The 20,409-nt window shown below is 44.9% G+C and overlaps 1 protein-coding gene across 5 annotated transcripts in view; it reads left to right on the top strand.

The window, feature by feature from the left end:
* Positions 1-20,409, top strand: part of sdt (MAGUK p55 family member stardust) — a 72,490-nt gene that overhangs the window by 32,853 nt on the left and 19,228 nt on the right. For 3 of the 5 annotated variants that reach the window (XM_087353516.1, XM_087353517.1, XM_087353520.1), the window contains 2 exons: positions 8,871-9,007; positions 13,471-13,961. In XM_087353516.1, coding sequence (XP_087209642.1) covers positions 8,871-9,007; positions 13,471-13,961 — 628 coding nt within the window. Of the gene's footprint in view, positions 1-5,085; positions 5,953-8,870; positions 9,008-13,470; positions 13,962-20,409 lie in introns of those variants that run through there. The other 2 variants (XM_087353512.1, XM_087353509.1) reach the window with 1 other exon arrangement.

Here is a 20,409-nt window from a genome sequence, read left to right as displayed (position 1 = left end):
GCTACGTCACGTCGGTTTGTGCAGCAAGGCTTAGCTTTTTCAAACTTGTGAAATTTTTGGCTCATTTCTTCTGAAAAAGCTGTAGGAGGGTTTCGGTCCGCGGTGGCTGAGAGTTTCCGAGTTTCAACATAATTCAAATTGGGATGAAAATCTTCTTTTGGAAGAAGCCAGAGCGGTTGAAAATGACGAAACTCCTTGACTACTGGATGGAATCTTATGAGGGTTTCAGAGTGGGGAGTGTAGCTCCACGCATTCATAACGTCGGCAAGGATATTGATAAGTGGCTAGCTTCCAGCTTCGACCGCATTAGAACACAGTAGCTATTGAATAGGAGACAGGATGGGCCCCAAAGTCGGTCTGGACGTTGTGACGGAGAAAATAATTCTGTCTTATCGGGAATCGAACCTCGCACAGCCCGAATCACAATCTACTACTGTCAGAGCTATTGGTTTTCGTAGGCGACTGACATGTTTGAGATCGTGCCTCAAACACGGATGCAGACAGACGGACAGACGTAACAAAGCGAGGTATTGTCGTGCCGTTGGTTCGTGAATTCGGCCACAGATTGGCGCTCGTCTCAGAATTCTGGCGGAAGTCAGCTGCTCTCCCGTGTCGCTGACGTCGGAACGGGTTAAATATGGTGTAATTAGCATTGCAACGTTTGTAGTACGGGTTTTGTAATGATTTTTATGTTGCATTGCGCAAGCGCGCCGCGTACTTAATCGCGTAATTTAGGGGACATCAAGGGTAGACGTGTGGCAATGGTTCGTTCTTGCTGGAATCACGATGTTTCCGAATATGGCCGACGTGCGAGTTATGCTGGCGACATGCGTTGTAGGATTTGGAAAGTTTTATGTGAACTACGCGTTTGATACTCGGTTCTAAGGTAACACGGGAATAAAATAAGTATTTTTGTAACCGTTCAAGAGAATTATATCCACAAAGCAGCAGAACTGTTTGCAGGAATATAGGCTAATGCGAGTCCCCCCCCCCCCCCCCCCCACCTCGCAGCTTCAGATACGTCTCTAAAAAGCTGACCTAACCTTACATTCACGCTTGTTGAATTCTGTTACAAGTTTTATTAAAACCGCTGACAAAATGAAATAATTTACTGAGTCTAGTTTATTTGTTCTGTTCCTACCAACAACAAAAAAATTCCTTTATTTACTCATGTATTCAGATTCGTTTATTTTTATATCCTGTTTCTAAAATAGTGGAAAACGGTTGAGTGTGGGTTGCTTGAATTAAATTAATTAATTATTTAACTTGCAATGGTGATTTTTTGTGAGGGACAGGGACTGGTTGAGCGAACTGGATACACCGAGCTCAAAATAGACTCCGCTGGCGGGCTTTTGTGAACACGGTGATGAACCTTTTGGTTCCATAAAGAAATTGGGCTATTCTTTGACAAGCCGAGTATGCAATCGACTTTGCAGAGAATGTTCTGCACCATACAGTGAGTGATAAGTTGATCTCCGTAATGGTGAAGCGTTGTGCTTTCTTTGCGGTGCGGACTGAATTCTTAAATGTTATTTGCTTAAACTTGGGGCTTCAGAGGGGTGTTGCCTCATGAAGGTGCAGAGAGGCACTGGAGCGAAAGATCCACGCGCGGTGGACCTCGTCAGTTTCAAGTTCCGTCGTCTTTATTCACGGGGCCAGAAGCCACGGCAGGTGGGCAGGCCTCAAAGGCGGTCTGGACCCAGAGGTGACGAAGGGAAAATTCACATTCCAGCCGGGAATTTAATCCTTATCAATTGCTTTATTATCCTGTCTGATCTGACTATGAGGTCTGTCGTTTGTCAATGACGGTTGGAGCTTGAAGCTCCGTGCCATGACGTGTTGCAACACGATCTGATGGGCGTTGGTGGTTCTCATTTACAATTCAAATTGATAACAGCAGAAGCTGTTATCGAAGGCTAAACAGCCCTCGAGACTGCTGTTGGAAGTGATTGTCGCTTCATATATAACAAATTTCTCGCTGTGTGATTGAACACTACACCATGAAGGCGTATAGTGGGAGTGGAGGTAGAAATGTTTGTATTCTTAACCTCGTAAATGAAAGTAACTTTTTTTAAAATTAGCCAGGCTTCGACCGCTGTATGGCTTTGGATCGAGCTTTCAGTGTGCATTTAATCCTAGAAGCCGAAACTTATAAGGGGGGGGATTTTTTAGAATTCAGTCCGTACCTCAAAGAAAACACAACACTTCACCATTACAAAGATCAACTGGTTAATGCTGTTAAAGGAAATAATCGCTGTTTATTTTGAGAATCGTACGAAAAACAAATAAATTACGTAGGAATAATTCGAAGTTATTGAATGTTAAAGCAGGTGGTGTGTAGAGTTACCACTGTGCTTTTTATCGGCTAATTCGCCTCTTGATAGCTCTTAAGATGGTCCGACCGCCATTGTATTAATCTTGCTGTGGATTCTGGGTATAAATTCTTAACCGTAACTAGGAAGAGCCTAATTCGTGAAAGTTTGAAGAAGAATTAGTTACTTAGTGAATATTTATTGCCTGATTTACGGTCTGTTGGCGAGAAGAATTCCAAGAAGTGCTACCAGCTCCGCTGAGCAGTACCGTGACAGTCCACACGAGGAAACGTCTTCCTGTGGTTTCAATACGTCGGCATTCAGCGCTGCTGTGCTCAAAAGAAACCAATTTCCTTGTGGCTGTATTTCAAGGAAGGTTGCGTATTTATTCGTTGATGGATTTTAAGTCGGGGTTTGAGAGTCTCGCGGTGGTGATGTCTGTCTTGATCTCTTTGGTTATAACACGATACAACGAAATTAAATCCAGTCGACAGATTGTAATAAAGACCTCCAGCATCAAATTTAGTCGAATTCTTTCGAATTGTTCTGAGAAAGAAAATATTACGAACATACTTGCATGATTTCCCATTTTGAATCCAATTTGTGCTAGCTTAATTTGAGCAAAAATATGTAATTAAGCAAAATTCTGGCAGTGTAATTTCCTCCACATCAGATGTATCGATTATATCGTCCAGGTTCGGTCGTCAGAGTGTCGTTTTTAAAGTCATAATGTAACGCGTGATGGCGGGTATGGGTCATTGTGACAAGTGCTGCTGTTTGATATTTTTTCATGAACTTTGTCTCCGTTGGTCAAAGCTGAGCTTTCGCGATGCCGGTATCTGATAAATGAGTGGAATTTTTTTTTGTAGCAGTTGGCAACGCTTACGAGTTGGCGCGTGTTGGATCACGCGGCTGCGTGATTCAGCAGATTTGTCTCGAACAGTCTTTGGAATTAATTTTGTCTTATGGTTCGATTTGATTCCACAATGTTTTGTCAGGAGTTAAAGTAAGATTTTTGAAAGAACCCGTCCATTTTGGGAATTTTGTTAGCGATGAGATTTGTGGAACTTTACCAAGTCTTTAGTGTTCCTGCGCTCAGGAACTACTTTCGGCGTACGGACCACACTTAAGACCTCTGAGGAAACGTTAATTACGGATTTCTTGCCAGGCTTTGAAGTGTTGGTTATGTAACCAAGATGACATTCTTTAGTTATTTATGCTTAAGCGTAGTTTGAAGGTGAGTGGGACTTTGCGTGCAAGACTGAAATAAGAAGCTTATTGTCAGTCTATTAGGCCAAGGATCGCCAACTTTAGCCCGCGACCACCGTACGGCGCCACATTTTAAGATAATCTCCATCTATTTGCCCGTCACCCAAAACTGGTGTACGATCCCTGCACAAAGCTCTGAAAGTATGGAAGATGACTGTCTTCTGAGACTTTGCGACGCTTAGTCTTGTCCTAAGTTGCCGACGTTTCAGACGCGATTACGACTCCAATCGTCAAGGAGAGGATAGAGGTCTCAATCTGTTTTGAAAGTCGGTCAATATCTACATGACTGTGCGGCGTAGCATCCCATAGGACACTCATCTTCAAACTCGCCAACGTCAGAACCTGAAATCTCGCCTGAATATTTTTTTTTTTGTAAAGAACGTATAACTGTGCAAGATGTATTTCTGCTATGGCACGCCACTTCAGATCTATAGCCTTGGCTTGCTGAATGGACGTCGCTTGTAAAAATAGCGTCTCGACGCATTTGCCTCGCCGACCTAAAGCAACGTGTCCCACCTGAGCCACAGCTGTTCGTACAACGTCATGAAAGCGTATGGTGGGCGTTCAGACGCTCCTAGGACCGTGAGTGACCGATTTTAACGGTAGCTAAACGCCGGACCATAAATACGTACCGAGGGCGTGAAGTTAAGGCTCCACTCGTTTTTATTCAGCAGGTTGGGTGCCCGGTATGTATTCATGAACGTTCGTATGTTTAATGGACACGGTAATTAAACTTCGAGTTCCGTCAAGGCGGGGAGGTTTTTTATTTTTCATATCTGAACGAATTTCAGCGTCTCAAGAAGGACTCGCCAGATGTTATTAGGTGTTGGCGTCGAATGAAATGTTAAGATTACTGCGAATGTTTAAGGATTTGTAAGGTGTTCTGGTTTTCTGTGTATATTTTCTTGGTACTCATCTGGAGATGCTGAGGAAGATCTCGAAATCTTATTTAGGATAGCCGATTGCTTAACCGAGGTTCGAACCGGGCACTTAACAGTACACCTATCTAGGCGAACAGTTGGTGTTAAATCCTGGTTGGAACACATCTTCTTCTGGCGTCTCTGAGTAATTTCATCTTATCGCCCTGATGATGGAGACAGTAGGGAACGTCGGTAAACTTCTACGAGACTACACGGCGCTCGTGTAATGATTAAGATGAATCGCCCGTTTTACTATGTTACAGCGATTTAACTGTTTCGACTTTCGTCTGAAATGTTTGAAGATGTCGCACAAAAGACTTGACGTTCCCCGCTCGTCAAAGTATGCCAGTGGGTTACTATTATCAATTTTAGGTTGCTTAACTTAAACGTGGAACTAACCTCAGTTAGACCGTCTGATGTGGGGTGCAATTCCTTCGTGCTTACAGTACGACGCCGACCGTAGGGTTGGCTCGCTGCCCGGCTTCTTAATTCCAATATAAACACGTTTTGAATGAGAGAGATACAGCATCTATTTTAAGGACGCTTCTAACCTGGTTAGAAAAGGTCTGTTTCGTTTCCCAAGTACCGACAGAAGCACAAACGCGAAGTCTGAAAACGGATTCGCCCGTCAGCCAAGAAACCTCATTCTCTGCTGGAGGCTGAGTCGAGCCATGCAACAGCTATGAGCTTCTTCTGTTGCTGTGCTCGACGACGGAAAGACAAAGACCCAGTGGATCAGTATTATTACGGCAAATACAGCAGGCACTCCAGTGAGGTCGCCCCGACACCCCGGGTCAGACGGAAGTTCCCAGGTGGCGTCCCCGTCGGTCCACTGCCCCACGTGTCATCTGATACTAGCATACAGAAAGGTGAAGACGTCACGTGGAAGAACTCGTCTGTCGTCAACAATAACACCCTGGGGTCCGACTCTGACATCGAGGATATCGAGAAGACGCTTTTGTCCATCTGTGAGCAAGAGGAAGAGAGGTTGAGGCACTCTGAGGTCATCTCCCAGTTGAGTGAGAGTAGTGAGTCGGAATCTGACAGTGAGAACGAAGACGATGTTGCCAGTGTGACAAGCCAGGATCTGGAGGACCTTCTGGTCACCGGGGAAGACCCAGAGGATTCCAGTTTCTCGGATGACAGCGACGTGCCTGAGGATCCCGTGAACCGATTCGTGCTCAGACCACGTGACACACTGCGGGAACGATACGCTGATTATTCCAACGAGATCTGGAAGGACATCCAAGTATCGCTTATCGAAGCCATCAGCAGTGGGCATTGTGGCGCCCAAGAACGTGAGCAGACGGTCGAGGCCCCAGGAGACAGCCCTGCCGAGGTCGCGAGTCATCGGCGTGAAGGCACGGAGCAGCAGGATCAGGATCCTGATGACGCGGCCCGCGTGTTCAAAGCCGGGCGGTTCCAAGTATCGGCGGTGCCAGACGGAAACGGTGCGTTACTGAGAATGTGTCTTCTAGGTTACGACGCCGTCCGAACTTGTAGATAGATACTAAAGTTTTGACGTCATCACCAGTCCTGAAGATGGAGGCAGTATTCTCCTCCGAAGCATTAGTATCAAATTATAAGTCCAGACGGTGTTAAAATCTACACCGATGTGAGACGTTCAGGTCTCATGAGGTGAATTTGCGTCGAGAACAGGACGGGAAATAAATTAGAGAAAATTACGTAGTAAAGAGCTTCGCGCCTTATGCATTTGGTGTGATTATATCAAGGAAGACGTATGGATGGGGGTGTACTACGCATGAGGTACGTGCAGAATTTTGTTCGGATGACCTTGGAGGAATGGACGGACGAACTGATGGAGGATAGTACTAAAATGGTTATCAGATAAGTGTTGTGTGAAAAGCTACACTGGCTAATATTTTGGTCCTGTCGTGCTTTTGTGAATGCCCAAGTGATCATTCACATTCTGTATTACAGAATTTCTCTTTCCAGCTGAGTAACTAGAATTAGTTAACGTTGCATACAAAAATTGACTGAAAGAGGGCACTTCATTGTAATTGTCATATTCGTGAATCGATTGGCGTACCAAAAAAAAAAATGTTTTTTTTAGGAAACCTATTTTTTTTTTTTGAAACTGTCGACGTAGGTAAACTATATCGAAATTTGTCGAGTAAATTAAGAAAAAACTTGCAGACGGACAAAGACTAGTTGCTATGCGTTTGCTACGTGTGTTAAATTACGAATATAATTCCATCAGCACAGTCAGTAGTCTACTTTGAAAGATCTAAGCGTTTATAGAAGGATAATATTAAAATGGATCTTATGGACATAATGTGGGAGGGTGTGGAGTGGATAATTCTAGCTCAGGATGGGGACCAGTAGTGGGGTCTGGTGAACAAGGGAATAAACTTCCAGTTTCATGATAGTCGGTGAATCTCTTGGTTCAGTCACTGCCAGCTTCTTAAGTTCCGTCTAAGTTGTATCTCAGGACACTCGATAAAGAAGTTGAGATACGTACCACCGAATAGATGTATCTTGTGGATAAAGATCCATGATATTGATGTTCCTTCTTTTATAGATCGCTAATGCATGTTGCTGACGACAGTGACATGAGTAAAACACACTGAAGGGGCTCAGACGGGGTTCGAACTTTGTAGCACTGGAGTACATTCAGTGTGCTCAAGTAAAGCTGTTTGCCGCTGTGTGAAGAGGAGAGGAATTGTCACAGTTGTTATGAATTATTACCAAGTGTTCGTCGGTGGGGGGGGGGGGGGGGCGGCTTAAGGTCCTGTTTACAGCCCCGTCGTCAACAAGTTCGAAATGAGAAACTGAAAACTACGTAATATGACATTTGACCTTGAGAGTAAATCCCATCGAGTTTGTTTTTTTTCCGGCAGGAAGTTACGTAACAGAATTAAGTGTACCTGCGAAGAATGCCAGGACAGTGTTGTTCAATCAGTGTGTCGCGAGCAGCGCCGCGAATAAAGTTTCAAGCTGACTTAATATCGCCACTAAATTGTCACCAGGATCTGATGATCTTCATATTAGCGCTGAACCGGGATATCGTTTGAGCTTGCGAATCTCCGAATCTCAGCCTGATGCTCAAATACGGAAATATTTGTCAGTGCTGCTACATTGCTACGTCCGTGCTGGTGCTTGCTACGTCAGAAGAAGGCTGGATCATCAGATTCCATCGGAGCTGTAGAGGCAGGAGTTTGGATAGTCTCACGCTTCGGCTGTTCTGTGGAGCTCGAAATAACCATTTTAGTCGTGATGTGTCAGATGTATGTTTTTCCTCGTGACATTTACTGCTCGATTCTGAGACAGTGTTAAATTTTTCTTGGCGATTGTAATACTTGATACTAAATCTACTCTGATATGAAATGGGAGGAAAATTATTTAAAAATAATAATACGGAAATTGTTTGTGGAAACACACACACGTGACCTTGCACACAATGTGATGTGTCGAACTATATATATATATATTAGTGTGGTGTGACGTGGATAAGATCTAGAAATGATGTTCCAGAGACGGGATGAAACATCCGCTTGCTACCCACCCCTTCGCCACAGAGAAAACTGTGTCCAAAGCAGTGACTCAATCCTTAACTTGCCTTGTTCTTGCTGCCTTAAACCGTTAACGTCAGAAACACTTCGGTAGACCGAGACGTAACCTGCCCATAGGAATGCAGTTTTTCAGTTTTTATTACGTCGGGATATTTGTGGGAAAATTAATGTTCTGACTTCCGGCTGATTTTATCCTTGCGTCATGATGTTACGTAAGAATCACTGAACAGGCACTGTAACCTCCAAGCTTATCGTGTGAATGCACTATATTCCAGTCTTGAATCAAATTTTACGTACTTTGCACAGTTGTGTTTTGAAGAATCTGTATCTTTTCCTTTATTAGACTGCGGTGCTTGAAAGAACTGGTCTTCTTGGACACTTGGTGATATTACGATGGAACAAGGTAATCTTCCGTAAAACCAAGGTGGGGTAACGTGTGGCAACTGTTGAAGTGTATTCGACGTTTTAATTCAGTGGATCTTACGAAGAACTTTGCGATTGGTTCTTCAAAGTACGGAGGCACTAAGGAGCATAGGTTCAACTGAGATCAGGAATTATTTAATTAACCAGCGACAACAGCGCAGTTCGATCAACCCCCTGAACCGACGGCGTAGTCAAGGAACCCGGTGTTCGTTGGAAACTCCGGCCAAACAGAAGCCACCTTAGTTGTCCGCGCTCAGGGCGTGACTGTCCTGAGGTTAAGAATGCATGGAGTCTTACGTCCACTTCCCTATACCAATTACAGGAGGAGCTTACGGTCGATGTTTAGCGGAGGAAGGAAGCATTTTTTGGGGCACGGTAAGCTGATTGTTGTGCCTGTTTCTTGTCTGTTCCAGCGTTGGACCTCGCACAGAACAGTAATGTCCAGGACGCATTCGTCATCGCAGTTGAGCAGCAGGCCAGAGAGCGACTGGAGCGGCTTTCCGCTCTCAAGCGCATTAAGCCCGTGGATATGACCAAGCTCTCCCAGCAGGTGAGAAGCGTTTTCTTTTCTCATACAGCAGCGTTTATGATCATAGCGAATTTTACCAGTGACCTTTACGGATGTGATTACGTCATCAGGGAGGAATCCCCACTCTTGCGTGAGGTCTGGGGAATCCCCACTCACTTCCGCGCGCAGGAACGACAGCTTTCTAGGTTTATTGGTGCTCGATTTTAACCAAAATTGGGATTTGTAGTCACACGGGAAGAGGAGGACTGATTTCGAATCTTAGTCGGAGCACCGAATGTCAGAGATTCATTCAAGGTCCCGGGTTCATATCTCGGCTCAGGACACTGGCTATCGTGACCGAGGTTTTCTTCAGTCCCACCAGGAAAGCTTCCGGAATAATACGAAATTCTGGTTGGAAAGCCGGAAGGAGAAAGTCCTATGCGTAGGTGGGAGGATAATATTAAAATGGATATTGATGCCGTGAGAGGGTTTGGGCTGGATTTATGTGGAGCAGTATAGGTACCATTGGCGGGCTGTTCGAGATCACGAGGGTGATCCTTCAGATCTCATAAAAGGCCGGGAATGTCTACCTTATTTTCGGTGAAAGTCTCGGGTTTTGAAGGTGAATATCACATCAGAAAGTGAGATTTTCGTGTGCTTTGCTTTGAAGCCAGCTGACTGTACAGTTATTTGTTAAAAATTTTGGTGTCGAGGGTTAGGTCGGTCTGACAGTTCTGATACAGACCAGATCCCTCGACCCCGAACTGCATTCCTGCGTTTTCTCATGCTCTCAGTCTGCACTTAAACATGACCCCAAAGGTTCCTGACGCTCTACGATCACGAGCTTTCCTAACTCCCTGCCCCAGGGTTCGTCATTGACAAGTTCTTAGTTGAACACTCGGCTGGTTCCATAAAACTCGTGGTTCGGCGCTCTCTTTGTAACATTCCGCTACCGGACTCTTTGAGCCAGTTCAGTCCGGTCCACGCCTTCATTTATCCTAGTATGTCTTGTGCCTTCTGGGATGTTGCGCCATGATATTTAAGAATTCAGTCCGTACCGCGAAGAAAACACAACATCGTACCATTAAAATCGCTGCTTAATGTGAGAATCATACGAAACACGTAAATACAATCTGTGGGGAAAATTCAGTAATTGAGTGTTCAAGCAGATGGCTCTGTGCTCAAAATAGTTGAATGTACATCAAGAACACAGGAGAATGGAAATTCGCGAGCAGGACGTACGTAAAACAGCCTTATGGCTTTTGTTTATTCTGGTGCATGTGTTTTTGCGTAGGGGCATTGGTCAGTCCGCGTGGTAGGAACCCCAGTGGGGTCACCCTGCAGCCCTTCCGCTTTCAGGCGTAAAGAAGTGACTTCTCTTTTAATTGGACTGTCCAGATGATGGATGGGGCGGCCACCCTGATTTCGCCGCCGTAAAAGAAGCGAGGCGAAGTGGGGCGTGTTGGGTGACGCGAGAAGTTGGAGTGCGGGGTGGAGAGAAGGGAAAGAAAATGTCGTGCTGCATTATGGGAAGGCAAACAGCAGGGATGCTGGGTCTGGAGCGTAGTTCAACGCCTGCACTTCGTATCTCGCGTATCCTGACAAGCATGTCTCTCAGCTTTTCCAAAGCACTTGAAGACGGTGACAACCATTTCCTTCCAAATCCCTCCCTTTCGCCCATTCTGTGCGCGTGGTATAACGAACTGCATGCAGTAAGGTTTTCTTAATCAGGTTTGCGGACATTATTTGGGTCGTAAAATCAAGGAGGATTAGATTGGTGGAACATGTAGCGCGCATGGGGAGATGAAAATGAAAAAAAAATAGTTAGGAAATCTGAAGGAAAGAAACAACTCGGAGGACCGAAGCGTAGATGGGAGGATAATATTAAAATGTATGACCGGTGGAGAGCTGTTGTGACACGGTAATTAACTTTTCTATTTAAACCGGATGTCTTATCTGGCTGGTCCATGGAGTCATCTGACAGCTAGTCAGGCGATCATGGAAATACTTGTTTTCATACTGGGGATACTTGGAACGACCCGTTCTTCAAGTGCCTGAGCACTGCGGGTCCCAACTTTTTGTTGGTTTTGATCTATAGACGTTTTGGTAGGACTCCTTGGACGAGGGATCGGCCCGTCGCAAGGCCTCTTACCTGTACACAGGACAGCACAACATCCATGGCTTGAGTGGGATTCGAACCCACGGTCGTAGTGACCAAGCGGCACAGGGCCCACGCCTCAGACCGCGGGCCACTGCGGACCCCCCCCCCCCCACCTGCTTTCATACAGCCATAAATTTGATTGCCGTGTTCACGAACGTTCAGTATTCTTGCCCTTGTTTTTAAACGTAACCTCAAGTCCGTGACGTTTTGTAATATGCCGGCTCGTGGGGACGCGTTAGCTGCAACCCGGACAACGCCTCCTGGCCAGCCGTGACCGACTTTATGTTTGTTCGCAGTCACACAGTCCGTGTCCTCATTCTGTAAACTGACTGCCGTAGTTAACACGGCCAATTAATGCAGTGTTATTAAATAATTGTAGAGACGATGGCCAGCAGGAAGTCCTTGCCTGTTCGTAAATTCAATTCCGTAGGAAGGACAAAACACTTTAAGACAAGTTGGGATAATAGCGAACATCGTGTTCACGCAGTGTCCTTATGAGACTAGGTTGTTTACTGTGGTCGAAACTGCATTCCACCAGCTGAGAATGCTGGAACTATAAACAGAATTGTGACAATGTTTGTTTGTTTGTTTGTTGCCACGAATGCCCTGCAGATAATAGACTCGAGACGGTGACATTTCTTGGAATCCACATGCCAGTGAACATGCCATAGGTTCGTCACTGTAAAGGAATCAGATGAACGAGAAATTATCTGATTCTTTTGCTAACTCGAATGTTCGTCACGATGTTCACAAACGCACGTGCATGAATCTGTATGTGCTTCACTATCTAAAATGTTATAAAGTAATGGTAGTTGGATGTTAACTTGCGGGTGTGAAAACTAGGCTTTAAACGGAAAGAATACGCGAAGTGTTGAAACAAAATTATACCCGGGGCTGTGAATATGTCGATGTTGTGTTGCAACGCCGTGTAAGACTTTCGGAGGAGCATACTGCCTTCATCTTCAGGGATTCATCCTCACGGAGTTACGCCACAGGCGACCGACATCCAGCTGTTGTTTTACGCGCCGGCCTTTGGAGTCCGTAAGGCGACACTAGGCGCCAGTCTCAAAGTTTCGTTCTCAAGTGACGATTTCCTTCCCTCGAACCTTTCTCACCACCCCTTCTCAAAGTCGTAAATTGCCCATTAATGCGAACTTCTGGCTTTGCAGGCAGTGACCAACCCCCCCCCCCCCCCCCCGCACTACCACCACTTTGGGGCCGCCATCATGTCACCGAGCTGTTAGGTAAACCCGCTGGACCACCAACTTCATCGTTCTCAATAGGCGAGATAAACCTTAAAATGGATCGTGTTCCTGTAGGCGGGTGTCGGAATTTCCTTACAATCTTCACTTCTCGGCAAAGTCGTATGCTTCTTAGAAGAGACTTAAGTAAGCCTTCGCCTTCAGGAAAGAAAGGCGAAACATGAATTGTAGGGGCTGTGGTATCGATGGGGCACAAGATGATTTACCGGCGTACTTGTGATTCAGACAAATGACCAGATTAATGGATAGATTTGTTTTTGTTTCTTTGCTGATTTTTATCTGCAGTGTCGAACGTTAGGGTAATCTGAGGGTGATGGACCGTGATCTATTTTAAGATACTATCTCGGCATTCCAAGGCACGACGAATGAAAACCGCGAAGTATCTAGTCGCTCTTTTGTCCGAATTTCGAACCTGGGACCTCATGCAAACCGAGCTGTAACCCACACCGCAATATTTGGTCACTTGGGTTGAACATATTAGTTCATACATTACCTTGTAATGTTGGGGCGATTAGATCAAAGGTTATGAGCTGGTCGGAACACGAATGGACTGTTCATTTATGCAAACAAAAAAATTTCAGTTGTGAAAACCTCAAAGGAAGAAGCCCATTTAGTAGATCTAGAAGAAATGGGGGTATTAAAGTCCAGCTTCGTGTTCTTCCAGAGTAAGACTCCAAATTATTTAACGCGCCAATAGAAGCGTACAGTCTAGGTCAGTGGTATTCAACCTGGGGTACGTGTACCCCCGGGGATACGTGAAGACATCTTAGGGGGTACGTGAAATTTAAAAATATATATATTATTTTATGATAAACACTGAATAATCAGTAATGTAATTTATTTAATTTATTTTTGATGTAGATTATATACTCTGTATAACTCAAATTATACACCAACAACTTTGGGGGGTACAAAGTTGAAGAGAAATTATATCTGGGGGTACGCGAGCAAAAAAGGTTGAATACCACTGTTCTAGGTAACACTGCGTCGCTGACTGTGAGTGTTTGTAACCCGCCAACTTTTATATTTCATAGTTTAATCGCCCGTTGTCCAGTGCTCTGATTGACGTGTTTTCTGAACAGCTGAACGAGCAGATCCCTGCTACAGATCACCAGCAAGAACTGAACGGTTTCATCGAGAGCAGTCCGATCTACGTGACGTCCATCCCAGCAAGCAATAGTACAGCGGGCCAACACCAGCCGAAGCAGGACACTCCCCCTCGCAGGACAGCCATCGTACCGGGCCGGAGCGTGAAGCCGGGACCCCTTAGCAACGGCCATGCTATCACCAATACCAGCAGCACGGAGGAGCCCGACTCTGCCGCCGAAATCGAGCTGAAGCAAAACCTTAGTGAGGATCTAGTGAACAGTGTTAGTGAGTGCGGTGCAAGTACTAGGGGCAGGGAGGTCAAGGAGGTCAGGGCCGCCTCTCCCTTCGCGAACGGTCGGACCGAAGTGCTAATCGGCCAGGATTCTACTGACGCGTGTAGTGGAACGGGAAAGCTCCGGACGACGGCCATAGTGGAGAACAGTTGTGCCAAGAAGCCAGGCGGAGGGGAAGATACCCTCAACAGGTAAGGGTTTGTTCTAGTGAACGCAGAACGAGTCTCGTATATCGCGGCCACACAGGTCACCGGACTTCAAAATGTGACGAGCTGAAATTACACCCGGAGAAAGCACGTTTGTCGTGTTTATTCCGCCACGGAGACTGATTTGTTGTCGTAAATGCCTTCGTATGCTGACTTCCAGTTTCGGGCTTTTAATGGACCGTGAAAAGACGCGGAGTTTACGTGAATCCGGGTCCAGTTTTGGTGTTGAAAGCGGAAAGGTACGTGAACGGACTTCGTTAAGCCCGTCGTGAATCAGTAGTACAATCCTGTTATTTTCTAAGTAAATATCTCTCTGGTTTCCCCGATCGAAAATGTGCACACAAAACTTTTTCTAGTTTTTATGTCGTGAAGTATTTTGAAACGTTGCGAAATGTGAAGGACTCTTACGGCTCTACTTGTTTTTACCCTGAATCCAGCCTGTTGTAGTGTCAGCCTGAGGTTATATTATGCTGGCTGGCTGGCCTTTCGCCCAACTCTAAGGCAGAGCGAGCGACACTGCAATTTCAGCTTCCGATATTCCGAAAATAAAATTGTTTTTGCGTATCTCGAAGCGCGAGAAGGCTGACTCGGAGTAACGCATCAAAATATTATGTTCGGTGCTGTACGGTCTGTCGTAATTCTACCAGTCTTTTATTCTCTGCACCCAAAGTTTAAGGATAGTGCCACAAGTCAGACCACGACCAATTCCCTACTTTTCAATATATCAGTAAATCGTCTTCTGTAATTCCGCACCGAATAACCCCTCTGTCTTTAAAACGCCAAAACAAGCAACCAAACATGTGTGGTTCCGCATTTACGCAGTGGAAACGTCACATTTTTTTTTTATTTAAATGTGCCAAGCAGTGTTGCCAAACTTATTTTCGGTGTCAGAACAGCTTATGACAACCAGAAGTCCGAGCTATGACTTGATCTGATTACTGCGCCTTAGTGGTATGCAACACAACTTACTGAAATGCTAGGCGGGAAATATACTGAACAGTAATTTCAGAGGCGTCATGCTGTAACGAAACATGGCGGTGAAACTCTGTATGCATTTGTTATTTCTCCATGATTCTTACTGTAAACAGCGAGATCGTTTCCTCAAAAAGCGTCAAACAGTTGATTTTCGTTATGGTGGAGTGTTGTGTTTTCTTTGCGGTACGGACTGGATTCTTGAATGTTATTTACGTGAGCTTTGGCCATCTCGACACAGGTTTTTCTTGGTTTTCCTCTGTCTTCAAGCAAATGCTGAGATGGTTCCCAAGTTCCAAGTTGCCACTGCAAGCTTCTCATGCAGCCCTCCCGATTTAAATTAATCAAAATTTACCACCCCTTAACGCCGTCAAAATTTACCCCCCCTCCCCTCAGTAGGAACTTCTAAATTATGTCCTAAACTTCCAAATTAATAGTCTCAGCTTTCTCTAATACAAAATTTCAAAATTCCGTCTTTCATGCCAATCATCACACTAACGCCTTCACTCTTACTTTATCCTTAAGAGAAGGACGAGCGGGCATTGCCTGGGGACCTTCTAGCTATAAGATGCTCTTTCTCCCCCCCCCCCCCCAGATATCGAAGTGTCTCTCACTTCTCCCCCACCAATTTCCTCTTTCTCTCTCTCTCGTGTGTCAGTTGATTTTGTAATGGTGAAGTCTTGTGTTTTCTTTGCGGTACGGACTGAATTCTTAAATATTTTTAGATGAGATCAGTTGATTTTGTAATGGTGAAGTCTTGTGTTTTCTTTGCGGTACGGACTGGATTCTTAAATATTATTTACGTGAGCTTTTTTGTTGAGTTAATGAAGTATCGATCTGGTACTAAGAGATTGGCGCCATCTGCTAATATTGACGTAGTTATAGGATGGTTCACATTCGTTGTTCGCAGCTGTTGTGGGAGGGTCGCGTTCACCAGGTTGCCTGCTTTCCGAACATGATGTGTTTGTTACGTCTTCGGCGTACGTGTCGAAGCTAAGTTATAAATAGATGTGTAAGGACGGTGGAACGGCTAGGGCGTGTCTCCAGGTTTTTTGATTTCCGCAAAACATTTATCACTTACCCTGCTATGAGCGAGATATCTCGCTTGGAAGGACGAGATTGCATTGGCCTTCGAGAAGATCAGAAATAGAGACGTGCTTTGCCATCTCCCAATACGTCTTCCTTAGTAGAATTTGAGGTTCTGTGAGTACGAAGATGGCTGATTTCTGGGTTGTAGCGCCGTGTAGTCTCGTAGAAGTTTTCCGACGTTTCAGAGGTCCTTACTTTCAAGCAATATAAATTACACGTTCCCATGCAGTAACGAAGGATGGTTATTTTGAAAAGAGGCCTAACGTCGTTGCCTAGTGGTTAGCATTCCTGCTTCGGGATCATCTTGGCCCCGGAGTCCGGTTATCCTCACTGAGATATTTCGTGGTTGTCCTCTGTCACTCCAGGCAAATTTAGGGATAGTTCCATGAAATTATGTCATATACTTCACCTTCCATATCCCTTCTAATTATTCACTAATCATTCTGTTATTTTACGTTGTGTATTAGGACCTCCCGAGAACGTAGTTTATATACCACAGAGAATACCTGAGGATACCTGATATCTAGGGTAGGATTTGTCTCTTCCCCACGGCGTCCTTACCAGTTGTGGGGTCAACCCAATCTCCTATCTGGTGGATACTTGGTTTTTATCTTGTGGGTAAAGCGACCGGGGCGTGAAGCTGGACGATTACACCAAGAAAGCTTGGTCTGTGGTGACCGTCGGCTTGTCTTACGTCAGCGAGGGGAAGAATTCCATCCGCGTAATGAGCCCGAGATGAGCGGAGGTGGGGGTTTTCCCAGCGCGTCACCCGTCTCGAGACCGACGTGAGACCAAGTCGGTTGCGCCTGGAACATTCTACTTGTTCGTGAGCGTCTTTCCTTCCAACTCGCTAAACACTGGGGTTACAGAACCGGCGTAGCCGAAGGTTGGTGAGATGGGTGGGACATGTAGCTTATGTAACAAGATTTTGATTTGAGAGCTTGAAGGGAAGACGCCACCCGAAAGACCTAGGTGTAGATGAGAGGATAATATTAAAGTGAATAGTAATTAAGTAAGATGTGATGTGGACTCATTTGGCTCACGACGGGGACTACGGTAATGAACATTTGGGCACCGCAAAAGGTGGAGAATTTATTGGTCAGCTGGGCTACTGTTAGCGTCTCGTGAAGGACTCCGCACGAACATAGTTGTTTGTTGGTTAGCAGGAAGCCCTGGATTTAATATTTCCCCGGAGTCCGGTTATCCTGAGACTGATTTTTCGTGGGTTTTCCCAATCCGTTCGCGTAAATTCTCGGATAATGCATAAAATTGACAGCCGCCTCCTTTCGTATCCATTTCGGTTCATTATTCATATATCTTGCGAATCATAGCTACGGATGCTGTGGGATGACATACAGATCTTTTTCAGTGCACTTGAGATCTTTACAACTAACTGTTTTAGATGCATTTTAATATTATCTTCTCATATGCGTTAGCGTGTTCAACGAATATTTATCTGTGCTACATACCCCACTTATCATACCCGAAAATAGTTCAAGACCGCCTCCTTTCAAATCCTTTCCAGCTGTTCGCTTCACCGGAAAGACACGTCACCACAAAGAAATTCAGGAAAATTTCGTGTTCAGGTCACGAAACTTCGTCCAGTGGGGAAGGGGGGGATACTTTCGCCCCAGGTCCAAGAACTGCCTATAGACCGCGGGACAGACCCCCAGGGGGAGGGGTTGTGATAATATTCTTTGCCGTCTGGTTCTTTATTTCAACAGGGAACAGATCGGTGTACTTTGCGGTAATGATGTAGATTTATGTTTGAGAAATACACGATTTTAATCTCTGATGATCGACCTAGGACCGAAGGTTTTCATGATTTTCCTCAGTATGTGAACACCTGCAGTTATGTAACTGAAACAAAACACTTTTAAAATAGTGTGAATTGACATGTGTAGAAAGTATAAAGTGTCAGGATTTTACAATAACTGAACTTGAATTGTAATAAACTAACATTGAGGTTAGGTATTGCAGAACTGGGAAAAACAAATTTGGGTACTACGTGCCCACTAGAACAGGACCACATTTTTTAATGTTTCCGTACAGCTACAAGATTTTTGATTTTTTTTTAATAGACGTTTTCGTTGTACGCTTGAAAGAAACCTGAAGAAAAGAATGAATTTTGTGATGAAAACTTTTTTTTATGTACAAGTATTCCGTCGTTTCTGAACGAAATTCTGATTATCGCGAGTGGTTGAAATTCTCTGTTTCGAAACTCTTTCGTCTCCCGTCTCGGTGTGTTTTCGACATTCACCTGTTTTAAAATCTTGTCCTTTGAATGAATAAAATCCGCGTTTCATGAAATGGCTTTGAATCCTCCCACGCCCCTTCGGCAGGATTAGATAAAACTTCAGGGTTACTCAACTCGTCTCTCCATGTCCTTTCGACGAGTTCGCAGATGGCTGTCTTCTGGGTTTGTTGCTCCGTGTAGTCTGGTTGAAGTTTACCGACGTTTCAGAGATGCTTGCCTCCGAAACGTCAGAAAACTTGTCATTAGCCATATTTATGATAATCACAGCGATTATACTAATTAATAATATCGCGCGTGTGTATAAATTAATAGAATAATAGCAGAGCTAGTTGGAAGAAAGTCGTCAGTGTCGTATTGGGAGGTCCCTGAGTCAAGTCTCTTACCCTGCGGATTTGTCCATTCCATCTTGATCGTACTAGAAGCTTTTAGACGGGGACTCAATGACAGTAGTGGGCCCTGCTCGGCGTAGTTGATGAGCCTTGTCCCTGCACAATGCACTGCAGCCAGTCAGGTAAGTTGTTCAGGTATTTGCGATGTTGCCACGTTTCTCTCTCAGCGATATTAATATCGTAATAGTGAAAAGGAGACCGTACATCGTGTTGGTCTTTACTGCTCTTTGTGGGGGATTTGGGGCCCAGGCCGCGTGGATTCTGATGAAGAAACGTTCTTCCTTCGTTGTAACATGTGTTTCTCGGTTCTTCTGTGTGAAACCTTACGCGATTCGAGTTGCTCGCGGTGTTGAAAATGTGGATTGGTGTCCTCCAGGTTGTGACGGTCTTTGATCGTGTAGGCGGTTTGTAGAAATGCGTAATTCGCCTGCGTCACCACGCCTCTTGTGGAGGTCCTGCCTGTCAGACAGAAGCCAGAGGATTGGTTCCACGAAGTGCCGTCGCTGACTGCAGTCGGTCTTCCCGCCAGTCTTTGGTGATCCTCTGGCTCGAAGGCAGTGGAGTGCAGCGGGGGTGACCAGTTGTCTCATCGGTGGAATGCTAGCCGGTGGTGCCCCCTCGCGAGCCTTGAATTCGCGTTGTCGCTGAATCCTCTGCATTTTTGTCCTACGGATAATTCATTTGTAATTGCCAGCATTATATCTGACTTTCCCACAGGCTCTGTGTGTGTGTGTGTGGTTTTTCAAGTTCCGTGGGCGCTTAACCATGAAGAACCTTGGAGCACAGATAAAATGTGACGTTTCACATGGTCTTCAGTTGAATCAAGTGTAGAGTGAAGTGCATAAATCAAAATGTGTGTTTGGATATCCCGTGTTTATCGAGTGACGCTAGTGTTTCAGGAGTAAGCGAGTATTGTGGATACAACAGCGATGAGGCTCATAACGGGCTACTGGTAGGTACAAGCGACAACGACTTCTTTTTAAGTTATGAGAGAAGTTTTCGCTTTGTCTAGCTTGAAGCATCTTGATTGCAGTTTTATGTACGTTTTCTGAGTTAGCGTTGTGGGGACTTGGCAGGTTGATAACCTGTTTAGGGTCAGTGTCGATATTTTTACCCCAGTGCCAGTCTTTCGTGTCGAATATGTCTGGACTAGAAATCAAAAACTTCTGAAATATTTCTGTAAGCTATATTTTAAAAAAAAAGTGGTTTTATTTATGCGGTAGTCAGATTCTTGGTAAACTTCGCGTAATGCCATTACGTGTGAATCGAAGTATATTTTCGTGCAGACTCGTTTAAAATTGTAGTCACATTTGTTGAACCGAATAAAAATTGTTTTTTCGCCAGTCGTATTTTTTCCACTTTTTGTTTTTGTGTACATCTTGAAGGTGTTCTGGTTCAACATACACAAAAACCTTGTGTGGTCGTAACAAACACGAGCTACTTACGTAGTGATTCTGCGCTGTTGAATTGTTATTTATTATTTACAACGAAACTGATTCGTGTTTTTGATGTTTTATCTTGGTATAGGAAAGTACTTCGTTCATTAAGTGTCGAATTAAAAATGTATATGTTTATGGCCTCCACGCCCCCACTACGCTAGCTGAGTCGTACGTATTTTCGGTTTGTAGTCTTATTTCTCCCCTACTATTCAAGTCCATTAAGAGCATTCCATGCATGCTGTCGACGGACGGGCGTATTCTTTCCCATTTGTGGCAGGAATGCCCCT

This window comes from Zootermopsis nevadensis, unplaced genomic scaffold (assembly GCF_977971745.1).
Source record: "Zootermopsis nevadensis isolate Lab colony 2312 unplaced genomic scaffold, Znev_1.0 Znev_ptg000002l, whole genome shotgun sequence".
NCBI lineage: Eukaryota > Metazoa > Arthropoda > Insecta > Blattodea > Termopsidae > Zootermopsis > Zootermopsis nevadensis.
Note: the sequence above shows the minus strand (reverse complement) of the source record. Positions and strands in the feature narration are given on the sequence as shown.